Source organism: Ursus americanus, chromosome 3 (genome assembly GCF_024610735.1).
Source record: "Ursus americanus isolate L20-20 chromosome 3, mUrsAme1.1.p, whole genome shotgun sequence".
Taxonomy (NCBI): domain Eukaryota; kingdom Metazoa; phylum Chordata; class Mammalia; order Carnivora; family Ursidae; genus Ursus; species Ursus americanus.
In genome coordinates, this window is record NC_142129.1 from 31782476 (window position 1) to 31797607 (window position 15132).

The following is a 15132-nucleotide window of genomic DNA, read 5'->3' on the forward strand; positions in this document are numbered from 1 at the left end:
CAAAAATATTTGCTCTATTTCCTTTCATCCTTTTGGTTGTATAGAAAACAGGGCATCAAAACTATGCATGAACATCTAAACTATATGCTTAATACCAGAAGAGCCATGATAATAGAAAATATATTGCATAAGCCTGACATCTGGCAGGCAACACTGTACAGAGATTTCATAACTGGTTGTTATAAGAAGATTACAAGAAATAAATGTGAAGAGAATCATCTGCAAAACTGATACAAGGTGAAAAACTTCACACATTTTACAAGAGAAATTTTCAAACCATGAATATAAAATATATAAAAGTATATAAAGTATATATAATATATACATATATACAATATATATAATATAAAGTATAAAGTATATAAAGGAAGATTTTAAATCATAGATCCTTCCTGCTAGGTCCAAACAAAATGTTTTTCAGGACTCACTAATACAGACCTGCCACCCAGAGCCACATTACAGTCATTAGCATAATCTTTAGCCCATGCACATAGACTTATGAGATAATGGTTATCATGAAAACAGTCTCTGCTGAAAACATGTTCCTGAAACTTTGGTCTATCTTTCTGTGTCTATCACTTATGCTCCTAGAGCATTTAAAAAGTTAGTCAAGGACTGTATTGCTATAAATTATTAATAGCATAAATGAGCTACTTATAGTGTATTATGCACTCTAATGTTTTGTAAATTATTATAGCCTGCTACCTACATAAATTGTTTATTGCCAACCTATGGCAAATCACATGGCAAATCAATGTCACTTTTTCTGACTCAAGAAGTAATAGAAATGGTGTTCTTAACGTAAGAGAAAGAAAATCTATTACAGTTAATGACAAAAGGCATATCCTAAGAAACACAGAGGTATCAAATATGTTGGTGCTTATTTTCAGTAATTAAGAACATTAATAATCATGGTATTAAGTGTGCCAACAGGCAGGGAAAACTCTCAAATTTACCCTTGAATTTGAAAAATCTCACATCACTTACTCAATCTACGACTCAAACTTGAACTTACTTACACTCTATCTGGTATTATTATTTTTTAAAAGCAATGACAGGCCATCAGCAAGTGCTTGATGATTAAAATTCAGTCCATGCGGTATCCATTAAAAGTTTTCCAAAGAAAATCTCAAGAAGAGGGGTCTAAAATATCATATCAAAATATTTTTTCAAAGTTTATACAATTTTAACAAGATTCTCTCTAAGCATCTTAATTTTGAAGTATTTTGGCTTCCCCAAAGTACTGCTACTAAGCATCATCCTTTATATGTATTATAGATATATTAGTTAATATATAGGGCAAAAATGATTTGCTGGTGGTCCATCAATTCCAAAGTAAATTCTATTCCATAGACCAGAGGTCAGAAAAAACTATGGCCCAATGGCCAAATCCAATTGTTTGCATTAGCTTTGCCCTACAAAGCCTCACAAAGAGAGACCATATAGCTCACAAAGCTAAAAATAGTAACTATCTGACCCTTTGTGGAAAATGTTTGCTGACACCTTACTATGACACACACACAAAAAGTCAGAGCTAAAATGAATGTGAGAGATCATCTAATCCAGTGATTCACAAGTCTAGATACACATTAGAATCACCCGGAACACTTTTAAAAATATCGACATCATGCCTAATCACCCTGCCCCCGACCAAGAGAACTGATTTAATTGATCTTACAGGACCCTGAGTAATCTAATTTTTGAAAAGTTTCCTCATGTGCTGTTGAGGTTGAGAACATCTGATCTAATCCTTTAATTCTTGGTACAAATGAAAAAAAACCTAAACCCAGGAAGTTAAAAGGACAGGCACAAAGCTCAACAAATTTTCTAAACTTTCCAACACTCCAGCAATCCTTTATGGCTCTCATAAGTCTCTCCTACTAATTCAAGACTCCAGAACATCTCAATGGCACTTTCTCTGTTGGCTCTAGTAACATACTGGTTCGGTTCTTTGTTCTGCTCCTACAAATGCAGTGGTAAATGACTTAACCACTGGAGTTTAGCAGTCAGGGATAGTGGCAGAGAGGTCTGATTCCTGGGGACATCTGGAATAATGCCTACATATATGCCAATCAACACTTGAAATTTTTCGTATGAAAAGGATTCAGAAGAGAATGACAGAGTTAACATGGGCCTTAGAAAATTTCTAACCAAACTGTTTCCTTTTACAGAGAAGACTGAAGGGGCGGGGGGGGGGGGGTGATGACTTGCCTAAGGCCACACAATATTTTGCTGATAAAGCAAGAGTGGAATGCAGAGTAGAAAAACCACTCTGCAGGATAGAAAGAAAATGTTTGGATGAAAAGAAGTCTGGGGACAGATGTCATGAATGGAAAACATGCCACAAGGCCTCAACAAAACAGAAAAACAAAGATATGATCGAGAGACTACTGAAGGGGGGGGAATAGGAGAACTAAATACTCCCCTCAAATTCTTAGAGTGAAAACTGCATTCAATACAAGAGAATTGGGCACCAAGAGCAACAAAGAGAAGCCACGTTCCCCTTTTTTCGTTCTCTTGTTTGTCACTGTACCATCCGTCACCTGATCTTTACTGGAATCCAAAATAAACACAGGCAATAAAAAGATAAAGGAGAAACAGAGGGAGTTTCTATTGACAGAAAACTCTTCTCAGATTGCATCCCTCTTGCAAGAACTTTCTGGAGCCTCATTAACTAGAATCTAAATATTAAGCCCTGCAGATACACAGTCTTCCCTGCTCATCCTGGTGGCTTCCTTCCTCTTGTCTTATTAGGAGCACACAGTACAACAGGCATGTCTTATCTGCTGCTGTAGTTAGAGAATTAAGCAGGATACTATTCACATGCTCAGATCTTTTAGTTATGCTAAGTGGTAGACAATTCTGAAAAATACATGAATTGTCAACTATCTCATTCGAACAGACTTTGAGTGTGCCTAATATACCAGTCACCAGATGGCTTGATATTGCTAAGTTTGAAACATCACTTCTGCACCCATCCTAACTCTTATTTACTTGTCATTCATTCATGGAGGCAGAAATATAGGTATAAACATTGCCTATTTAAGATACATAATGCTTAAGTAGCTAACAATAGGACAAAAAGAAGCTTATTACTAAAAATGGCAGGCATCTTGTGAATTCAAAAAAAATAAATTAGTACACAAATTTGTTAATACAAAAAATTGGGGTGCCTGGGTGGCTCAGTCGGTTAAGTATCTGCCTTCAGCTCAGGTCATGATCCCAGAGTCCTGGGATCAAGCCCCACACTGAGCCCCGCATTGGGTCCCAGCTCTGCAGGGAGTCTGCCTCTCCCTCTCCCTCTGCATCTCCTCCAGCTTGTGCTCTCTCTCTCTCTCTCTCTCATTCTCTCTCTCGATGTAAAAATACAATATTTTTTAAAAAAAGAACACAAAAAATTTAAAATAATAGCTTTAGCAATAACAACTATAATTCATACAGTACTTGAGGTATGGAGTTAAAAGGAATTAACGCTTCATTTTTTGCTCATCTACAGAATGGTATAAAATACACACGTGAAATAAATAGACATACACAATTCGTGTTAAAATGAAGAGTGAATTTGAAATAACAGTATTTAAAACATCATGGTATCAACTGAAATAATTGGAAATTCCCTAAAATGGGGGTTTCCTGTGGGAATTATTAAATTTGACTCTCTGGTAATTTTACTATTTTTTAAATTTCTAGGGTAATTCACAACCTGTTAAACTATATCATTCATAAAGTAACAATGTTCAGATGAATTTTTTTCCAAACTACTATATATAGCCAGACAAATGAGTAGGTAGAATAGAAGCTGTGTTCCCTTTTAATGGTCTCTTGATACCCCAGGTGGTATTTTGAGGAGATTCTAGACAAGAACTTATGCCCCAAAATGTCAAGTTTCCTAAAAGATACTCTTAGCACTGTGCTTTCTAAGCAGAGAGAGGAGTCAAGTTGGTATGGTATCTTCAGAGAGCAGAGGAATGGTCTAAACTAGAGATATGAATGAGTGATTGAGAGATGATTTCTATAGCATGGACTTAGATGGTAGCACCTACAGGGAAGACAGATAGAAGAGAGCTGGAATATAGCTAATGCTCAGATCTGTAAGAAGAGGAGGGGCCAGCAAAGAGAACTAAGGAGGAACCAGAGAGGTAGCAGAGACAGGCGGGAGGAGCAACATGGTAGTGAGAGAAGGAAGTATCACCAAGAAGGATTTGTCCCTGGTGTACGTACTGCTGAGAGGGTAAGGGAGACAAGGACGTTGGCTCTGGTAAGATGTTGGTCATGAGTCATGGGGCTGATGCAAACGAAGTGAGTAGGCTGTGGCAAGAATGGGAAGGAGGAAATGGAGACAGGCACTCTTTCAAGAAGTTGTGCTATAAATAGATCAAAGAAAAGAGGTGCAAGTTAGACATCAAGGGAAGGTAGTTTTATGATGGGGACAAAGGTCCCACAAAGAGCAGTTAATTGCATATTACTGGTCTTTAAATAGGAACAAAGACACAGAGGGAAGGTAGGGCCTATGAGTAGAGGTGAAATAGGCTGGCTGGTGCAGTTGGTGGAGAGAAACAAGGAAATTCTTGCTGGTTGCATCTGGTTTTTTCTAGGAAGTATGTAGCAAGGTCATTGGCTGAGAGCACAGGGGGTGGAATGACTGGAGCTCCTGAGAAAAGATAAGAAGGTGGGAAAGAACTATCTTCGGGAATATAATAAAGAATTTATTAGGAAAATGTAATCAAAGGGGTTTTGGTCAGCTTTGAGTGCTGATAACGGAGATGTGCAGTCAGTTACTGATACAAAGTGACACGAAGTAACAATGAGAAAGTGTTATCATCCAAATATTACCGTTACTGGGTGAAAGCTCATAAAAGCCAGGCACCTGGGTGTAAGCAACTGATGAGCAGTAAAAGAAAAGTCATATTGCCGTTTTTATAACTTCATAGTTCTGCTTATGTTTGATTCTGTGTCTGTGTCTAAACTAGGCCAGAGAGGTAAATGAAATACTCTAAGTCTAAAGATAGTTTTTTTTTTCTGAGTAGCTCTGCACTGGAAAACTGGAAGTGTATATCAAACAAAGCACCCTCTTTACTGCATTTAAACTCAGATGTAAATTCAGTTAAGACATTCAATTAAGTTAAATAATGTAACATGAGAACACAGTGAATTTTTCCTTCAGAGGTCACAAGGACCTTCAATGTTAACATTATATAGATGTGAAATTTGAGGGCACAGCTATCTCCCCTCCTACCTGCAACACAATTAACTACGAATACCCACAAGGGCCCAGGAAAGACCACTTGTGCTATTTCACAGGGAAATGAAAACTAATGTGAGCACTTTGATATTCAAACAAAAGAACATGACTTTTTAAAATGAGATCAAATGCAAATACTGATACTTTTCATAGGCTGTATTATAACATAATAGTTCTTTGCAAGTACTCTTTTATGCCAGAAGATCAAAGACACAGCGTCAAAGCACTGGGTTACAAACTCAGGATGCCCATGCGAAAAACTTAGAGAAGTCAACATACCTTAAAGAAACTATTTTTTTTCACACTAAACTTTAATGGAGATTAGACATGCAGAATAGAAATGTATCAGACAAAGGTTTCAACATCCAGTGTATAGAGGTTGTTTCATAAACCAAGAAAATTAATGCAGCAAAGGAACTGTGCATATACAAGGTAAAGAGATATTTTTAAATAAAGAAGTGAAATACAAGAGGATTCTAATTGTAAAGTCAAAGTTGTAGAAAGTTTGAACAAAAAATTAATTAAATGCAAGCACAATACTGATTTACTCCTCTCCTGCTATTTTCCAACAGAAACATTTCTAAGTACATTTATGAGACCCAACCCCCAAAGCATTAAGACTTAAGTGAGGAGATTAATGGAGCCACTGAAAAAGTTGGCCAATCCCCCCAAAAAATAATGTTCAGAGAAAAGAGAGAAACCCTAATATAAATCATGTTAGGGTTAAATTACATTTCAATGAATTATTAAAATGCTTTGCTTAAATAAAATATTAGGACACATGGGCAGAAAGAAGGCATGAAAAGTTTTGTTTTTTCCCTAGAGATATTATTTTATGATGATATTTGTTCTTTTTTTAGAAAGATTTTTATTTATTTACTTGAGAGAGAGAGAAAGAGAGAGCATGCAAACAGTAGGAAGAGCAGGGAGAGTGACAAGCAGACTCCACCCTGAGGGAAGCTCAATCTCTTGACCCTGAGGTCATGACCCGAGTCAAAATCAAGAGCCTGCCACCTAACCGACTGAGCCATCCAGGCGTCCCATGATGATATTTGTTCTGATAGGAATTGGTTATAAACTTTTCACAGCTGAATGAACATGTGCATTCTGGGAACATGCGACCTATTAGGAGAATGGAGAAGGAACTTAGGCAAAAAGTATAACGATAGTGTTATAAATACAGTCATTCTCAACTTGGCTCTCTAGCCCCTCTGTAAACGCAGTAATGGATGACTATTCCAGGCAGACTAATCAAAGTTGATGAAGAAGCTATTCTTGAAAATCATGTATTTCTTTAAATAAAGTGGGAAATCTGTCTTTCTTCCTTTTATCTCTCACTCTTGCTGCCATGGGATTTGTGCCCCTGACACAGTATTCACTCAGTTCTACACTACTCCAGGCCCTGCATTCCAGAGAACCAAGACAAGAGAAACAACAAAACCAAAACATGATCTCTGTACACACTAATAAAGTATATAAAAGTGTGGGGATATTGATCCAAAAAAAGAGAGAGAGAGAGAGAGAGAGGGAGAAAGCAAAAAGAAACACTCTAGGAATGAGAAAGGAGATATCACTAAAGACTGAAAATTTTAAAAATTAAAAAAAAAATACTATGAAAAATGTAATGCTGATAAATTAGAAAACCCAAGATAAGGAAGGGTTTCTTGAACAAGATACCACAACATAAAGGGAAAGATTAATGAAAGTAACTTCATTAAACTTAAAAGCTTCTTTTCATCAAAAGACACTATAAGCTAAGCCACTGACTGGGGGACCATGTTTAAAGTACACAGAATTGACACTTAACCCAGAATTCATGAACTCTCATGAATCAATAAGAAAAACTTCAGCCTACTAGAAAAATGGGCAATTGACAGAAACAAGCAATTAACAGAAGAGGAAGCTCATAAAGCCAGTAAATATGTATTAAGCAGCCCTATCTCCTTAGTAACCACTTCACATCCATCCGATTGCCAAAATTAAAAGATCTGACAACCTCAAGTGTTTCTGAAGCTATGGACCAATAAGAATTCTTATGCTCTCTTGATGGGAGTATAACTGATACAAGATATTTGAGAACAACTGAGCACCACCTGGTAGCTGAATGCGGGTAAAGTCTTCTATGACCCAGTAATGCCACTCCTGTGTATCTGTCCTAGAAAAATCCTTGGATTTTTCACTACAGTGCTAGATCTTGACTGTGGTTGTCTATGTGGAGGAGGAAAGAGATATGGGTCTAATGTGAGATTCACAGTAGCCTTCGATTTATCTGTGATGTTTTATTCCTTAAGCTGGGGGCTGGGTATGCAGTTGTCCCTTATGTCATTACCTATACTCCTAACATAAAAATATTATTATTAAAAATATTATTAAAAATAATAATTACTTACCAAGCTATCCACATCTATGCTGGAGTTTACAGCCCATTGCAATGTACCCATGATATTCATGGCTAATGTTAGAATAATACCAATTGTTCCTTCTCCTTCGCCTACAGGTGGGAAAAGAGATATAAACAGGCTTTACGTTATTTCTCTCTTCTGTGAACCACTTTACGCGTCTCCTAGGGCATACATCATATTAAAATTATATTCTAATTTTGTGCTAATTTTAACCATCTTTCATCTCAGTTCTCCACAGTATCTACCACTAGTAATAATATCTTGCATACAGTTAAGTATTCAACCAACGTTTTAAATTGAAGAGTGACTATTAGGAAAGAGTTGCCCTTATTTGAAAAAAAAATGCTTCAGATACTGAAGGGGCTGCTGGTGTTGGGTAAATACCACAGTCATCTCTTCTACTCCTCCTCTGTCAGTAATAATACCTTCAAAGACTACGATGGGCAATGCAAAAAAAACTTCTACGTCTGGATGAGCTCCTCCACAGAGAAGTCAAAAACAGGAGAAAGGTGTGTTTGAGCAGCATCCATTAGATGTTTAGATATGTCTCCTGCCTTTGTGGGGAGGACTTTCTCTGCTAATCAGATGCTTTGGGAGAGAAAGTGGACTTAGGGTTTCATGAGGAAGTCAAAACTCATGCATCTGCCATTGAGAAAGGGAGAAAACTGCTTTTTATGTTTAAAAAAATTACTAGTTCGCCCAGGATGAACAATACTTAAGTATTTAAGTAGAATAAATAGTTTTTAGGGCTGGAGGCGATCACTAATTTATGGCCATAAAAATTTTCTAACAGGAAAGTTCTTAAAACTTAAAATTTTATCAAGTCTCCATTGAGAGTCAGTCCTGGCAACTGTAATGCAGGGTGAGATTGTCACTGGGTTCTAAAATTGGGAGAAATAATCTGTCTTATTATTACTGATTGAAATTTTTCTTCCACATTTCCTCTGACAGGAGACAAACCATCAACAGTAGGCATGTGCTTTAAAAACTAAATCGTTTATTCTAAATAGGAAAGATTTATCAGGTCCCCAGTATATTACTCATTCTGAAGGTTAAGATGAGAGTAAGATAAAATTTCAATAATAACAATAATAAATAAGATTTATGGGTATTTACTAGGGACCAGCACTATACTAAGTGTTTTGCACAAATTATCACATTTAATACTCACCACAAAAGGATAGGTACTATTATGATGTGTATTTACAATATGGGGAAAATGAGGGCCTTAGAAAAGCTAATTAATATGTGCAAGTTACCATAGCTGAAGACCAGGAGAGGCAGGGCTGGTATTCGTCGTGTGGCTAACATTCCCTCTGGCTGAGAATCCGATGTGACTGATAGGTCCTGACCTAAAGTGATCTGTCCACGCTTTGACTACCACCCCTAGTATGTCAGGACTCAATCAGATCCTTAACCACTATTTTATAGCACAAGATACACTGTTAACACATCTTTGTTCATTCAGCCCTCTTCAATCCTGTTTCAAATAACTGAAAGGACAAATTTTAAGATTCTGAACCTAAGAAGAAACTTGACTGTACCGCTAAGGATTTAGTTCATTTGCCCGCTCACTTATATTCATCGCATGGAGTCATTTCCCACCATGCGAGCTGAGAGCAGGATGTATGTGGGGAACGTGCTGCCCTCACAGCAGCCAAGGAGAGCCTGTTCTCTGTTCTCTGCAGGACCCTGTAACTAGACGGAAGAATGCTGCTGTTAACTCAAGGGGCCAGAGACAGTCAATGTGGCACAGCTCTGGTTCACCCGGAAAACCAGTCTTGGGGGGGTGGGGAGACAGAGAGAGAGAGAGAGAGAAATGCAGGAAGCAGCCACAGAGGGAAGCACACGGGACGCATCTGGCCTCAAGAGCTGAGACAAGCAGAGCCGAGTCTCACTCCCACATGCCTCTTCCATTTCCTCTGAAGGCCCAGCAAGCCTCCTACTCGGGGCTCCACAGGGCCCTCCTGTGACTCCGGCCTGTGCTTCTTTCTGTTGGAGCGGGATTCTTCTATTCCTAAAAACCAAACGATCTCCCCAGTTTGGCAGGTGCTTGGAATACGTGTCCACTGTCACATGTATAAGCTATTTCAACACTTCTAGCTCAGTAATTCAGCTTCTTAAATTAGAAGAACTCATTTGTCCATATAGATTTTCATTGTACTTATGGTGAAAGGTTTTGGGTTTTTCACCCCAAGACCTTAAAATTCAGGACACTTCTAGCTTAAGAATATGGTACTTCTGTCTAAATTATTTCACTTCTATGGTAGTTTTTCATCGTGGAAAAGTCACAGTAGGATAATGAATTGCACAACTGGTGGTAAAAAGAAACAAATTTACCAGGGAGGGGGAGGGGGATTTTGTGTGCCTATGATTTTTGACACCAGGATTCTTTCCCAATATGAGAGTCAAAAGATGATTTTATTCTATCAGTCACAGATTTGTTATCTGACACTCACTCTGTCTGTTTTTCAAACTGTAAAGATGGGACAATACAGCTCGAATTCAAAGAAATCATTTGTTCCACAATAAATGAATTTTTAGATTAAAAAACTCCCCCCAAAATCTATTTAAAGAATACTAAAATGGTCAACCAATAAGAATGTAACATTTTGGGGTTGACAAAGTTTTAAATAAATGGCCAGTTAGATAGTTAACAAGTTTATATTACCTGTTGTTAAAATGGAAATGAAGGTAACAGCAATGAAGAATATGACAAAAATAATTTCCATTCTCATTTGGAACCAGCGCAGTGTGGAGAGGTACAAGAACCAGTTGGCGGTATGTAAGTTCAGAGCCTTGTGAAACAAAGTTTCAAAGTAAGGCTGACGTCCAAAGGCCCGAAGTGTCCATAGTCCTTTTAAGCTTGTAACAAGATGAGTGAAAATTGGACTCCTGCCTGTGAAATATTCCCACAGAAAACAATGCAAATGATATAACGACATAATGCAAATTCTTACTACCAGGTACCTGAAAAAGATTAGCTTAAGAAAGAGTAATCATTCACCAAATGTCATTGATTAGAGTTTTTGCATACTGGTGCCATATTTTGAATAGATGCCATTTGTTTTTATTATTATTTTTTAATGAATTAGACTCCTTTGTTACTTGGCCACCATGGATGGGAACTTATTATAAAATCAATGCCATGTTTTATTCATACTTCTTAGCTACCACTGGGCGCTTTTTTCCCCAGCTAATCCTAAATTAATGACTGCTGAGAGAAAATGTTTTCCTTTTAAGACAATTTATTTAAGTTTATGTGACTTCATTTAGATAATAACCTTCAACAGAAACACACTGGATATCTAACCCTGAAAATGCACTGGCAACAAAGCTGTTACTGAAAAATGTGCTTCCCAAACAGCTCAAGCAGTGCTCGGGGGCACACAAAAAGGCAGCCCCCAGGAGAAAAGGAAGGGTATCTGAAAAATTTTATCCAGTATTGTTTGGGAACCCAGACAAACCTTCAGTAATAGTAGCACTATCATTTTAAATTTTAATTTATATAATTATGTATATTATATACGAATATCCTATACTCCAACCCTCATAAGACCGTACGCTTGTTTTAAAACCAAAATGAATTCCCATGGTCATGAACAAACACAATCTACGTGCACCTTGTAATTTACTGTGCCCTTTTGCATACATGTTCTTAAAAGCCATTGTTACATAAGGCAAGAGTTTAAAAGCAGGGGGAAAAAGGGAAAAGTAGGTGCAAGATCAAGAATCACAAATAGCCATTGTAGTTGTTTTCCACGGCGAGCGGTGTACATGCAGCCTCCTACCTTCAGATTCCAGCTGTTTGAGTTGCTGTGAGGTGTGGAGGAAGTAGGCCCTCAGTGTAATGAAAGCTGCTATCACGGGCACTGTTGCTAGGAAGATGTAGGGTTGCAAAGCCGAGACTACTACCACAGCTCCAATCACAATTAGTAACAACTGCCGGATCAAAGAAAATGCTTGGGTGAGTAAATGCTTTCATGTTGCAAAGCGCACAAGGTATGTCAGAGCTCTTTCTGAAGAGGCTCTTCACATTCTGCTCATTCTTCACAAGGGACAGCTATCTTCCTAGTAGGAAGGCAGCCACGTGAAAGCAACGTTTTTCGTAAGCTCTATCAAAGTTCAAAAAACTGGTCATGTTGCTTTGAATAACATTCTGAAGTTTTGAAAGCATGGTGTTCTTGGATCTCAGGATAGTCTCATTTCCCATATGCCTTAAAATGCAGTATGATAAATAATCATGGGTGAATATGATTTTTTTTTCTAGCCTGGCCTTCTTTTAAAATAATGTTTTTTAATTTTGAAATAATTTTGGCATCAATGTGAAGTTTTAGGACTGATTTTGTTTAGACACTTTCTGAAAATCAGCATTCATCGTGGAGCTTTCTGAGGCAGAAAGATCTGATTTAAGTGAGGGCTTGGTCATTTAGGCAAGCTACTTAATTTTTCCAAACACAGGTGATTCATGTTTAAGATTTTTAAAAATTCTATTTTATACATTTTACTCCCCTCCCCAACTCTTCTATTCTCACTCCTCAAAATAACTGGAGATGATCTAAAGGCTCAAAAAAAAGATTTTGAGGATACGGCTGATTTATTTCCATTTTATATGTTGTCAAAATGAACTTTGTGCTTCAGTCAAGCCCATCAGTTAGAGATATCTCTTCACATTATCCACCAAAACACTGGAGCCCTTGGCAGTCTCAGAAACAAGCTAACCATATTGGTATTCTTCGGAATCAAGCTTGTATTCTCGTATTTCCACATGACACTAAATCCATACGCTTTAAAAAGAAAAAAAGTCTGCTAACATTGGCTCTACAGTAACCCATTTGAATAAAGTATAAATAAAGTAATGTCACAACAAGGGTTAAAAAATAAACTTATTAGAACATCCATATGATAATCAGTAAGCCAGTTCTCTATCGGTTTCCACAGGTGACACATGCATTTTTCCAGCTGATACAGGGAAATGTACAACATTTTGGTAGATGGCAGTGGGGATAGGGGTGTAGCTAAGAGCTGCATAAATCTTCTTCAAGTGGGTTGTTATTTTCATCTAAAACTTCAGATGATCTCTTAATGACACCTTTCTAGGGAAAATGGCTCTATGTCTCCAATCAATTCTGCCATACCAGCCCCTCGCTCATCAACAAATACTCCGATAAATCTTTACTGTGCCAGACACTGGACCAAGTACAGATGATGACTCAATAATCTAAGGACAGTCTTCCCTATTCTGTTCTTGCCCTATGAATGCCACCAATACAATGAGAAAGCCCCAAAGGCCTACTTACTACCCCACAAGACTTCATCAATGGCAAACCACGGTTTTTTAACCAAAGACATTTATTTCCTAGAAATAGGATCTTTGGGGGCAGGGGGAGAGAAAAAATAAGTTCCAAGCATGATTAACTAGGGAATATGATTTAATTAAAATGGACCATCACATTAAATACCAGTATGTCTGAAAGACAAATGCTATTGCACTGGCATCATGGAAACATTACTCCATTAGGATCGGGGTCTTTTATTTGCTGTTGACAGTTGTAAACTGCAACTATGTCACAACAGAATAGGTAGAATTGGGTAGTCAGACTACCCAAGATATCACACTGGGTTAGAAAAGAATGAGAAAGGTGGGTACGACTGGAAATTATGAAACACAAGATAAATTTCCAGCAATTAGAATCATCCAGAACATAGCTCAAACTGAGAAATAAGTGAAAAAGAAGTCTAAGCATTAAGAAAAATAATTCTATTTGCTCCATAAAAAACCATCCTTAGGCACTGAGGGCCACACGAAAGGCACTGGTTTAATATATTTGATATTCTCATTACACATAAAAACCTTAAATTCTGTTCTAGTTTTTAATTCACAGTGGATAAGAACAAGGTCATTTCAGGTGCATTCATGAGAGGACAACAAAATAAGTAGAAGGAATTCAAGACAAGATGAAAATATGAGCACAGATTTCTCTTTTTTTTTTTTTAAGATTTTATTTATTTATTTGACAGAGAGAGAGAGACAGCCAGTGAGAGAGGGAACACAGCAGGGGGAGTGGGAGAGGAAGAAGCAGGCTCCCAGCAGAGGAGCCTGATGAAGGGCTCGATCCCAGGACTCCAGGATCACGCCCTGAGCCGAAGGCAGACGCTTAACGTGAGCCACCCAGGAGCCCCTGAGCACAGATTTCTAATTCCCAATCATCCTTACCCAAATCCTAAATTTCTTCAGGGAAAAAAAAAAAATCAACAGACTGTAAAGCCTGCAAGGCACCATCCATTCATGGTCCCAGGAAAGAGGCAGCACATTTTCACCCACTGAAAGCAGCTCAAAAGCATTCCTGTCACTGAAGGGTACCTAGCACTGCCTGGGAAACTAGAGCAGATGAGAAGAATGAAGGATCACTCTAAAATCTGCAGTAAGTTAATGAATGAATAGATAGCTAAATAAATAAATATCTATTTGAAAACAAGGACATGAATACCAGGTTTGGAATTTAATTCATAAATGAATTAAGTAAAGGATTAATGGGATTAAGAGAATGAATGGGGAGGGGAAAGATGTGCAAGACACAGAAGAAATCGAAGTAGTAGGACTCAGTGTGGAATCATATATTAGGATAAGAAGAAGAAATCAAAAAGACCTAAGGGTTGTGAGGCTGAAAAGAGAAGATCTGGATATTTTAAAATACATCGGCTTCTGTTTAAAAAAAGATTGTTCACCCAAACATGGAGATAGGTAGGATGCTAAGACATGGTTTTTCTCTGTCTCAAAAATATATCTGGCCTAAAATGACTTCTTATCCACTCTGAATTAAAAACCAGGACAGGATTTAAGGTTTCTATGTGCTATGAGAATATCAACTATATTAAACCAGTGCCTTTAGTTTTGTACACAGTGCTAAATTATTAGCTTCTGACCTTAGTACCTAAGGATGGCCTGAGCAAATGTGTCATATATGGGCCATTTCCAGCACGCCAATCCTAGGCACGGAACTTGAGTACTGAAAGTAACCATCATCACATTTATCTACCTTATTTTAGGGTTAGAAATATAATTCAGATCTTCCATTTCCATTATACCATGTTCCAATCCAGAAAGCAAATTTGCTAAAATGTTATTGTTAGGAAAAAGAATAGAAATTAATTTTTAAAGGAAGTTTACAGGTATGCTTTATTCTGTGCAAAGATCTGTTCCTGTAATTCTGTGACTCGAATAAATTTCTTTAATGAAAACATAATTAACCAGAGAAGCTCACAATCCAGAGAAGTTTCTTAACTCCTGTGAGGAATGACTGATTTTTAAATAAAATCAAAACTAATCAGATTTTTTACTGCTATTTAATTGTCATATATTATGCTTCCTTAATGTGAGGCCCTCTCATAAATAAAATAGGGAAATGAAATAAATAAAAGAGCCCTGCCTAATGACTTGTGAAACCACCCTAATGAACCGCAACATTAGAAGTTGAGCAGAAACTA

At 37.4% G+C, this 15132-nt stretch overlaps 1 protein-coding gene across 1 annotated transcript in view; it reads right to left on the minus strand.

Moving 5' to 3' along the window:
* The window catches only part of CFTR (CF transmembrane conductance regulator), a 162591-nt gene that overhangs the window by 40495 nt on the left and 106964 nt on the right, over nucleotides 1-15132 (minus strand). The window contains exons 19-21 of the mRNA XM_087860871.1: nucleotides 11436-11586; nucleotides 10316-10543; nucleotides 7633-7733 (exon numbers count right to left, since the gene is read on the minus strand). Coding sequence (XP_087716997.1) covers nucleotides 7633-7733; nucleotides 10316-10543; nucleotides 11436-11586 — 480 coding nt within the window. The remainder of the gene's footprint in view (nucleotides 1-7632; nucleotides 7734-10315; nucleotides 10544-11435; nucleotides 11587-15132) is intronic.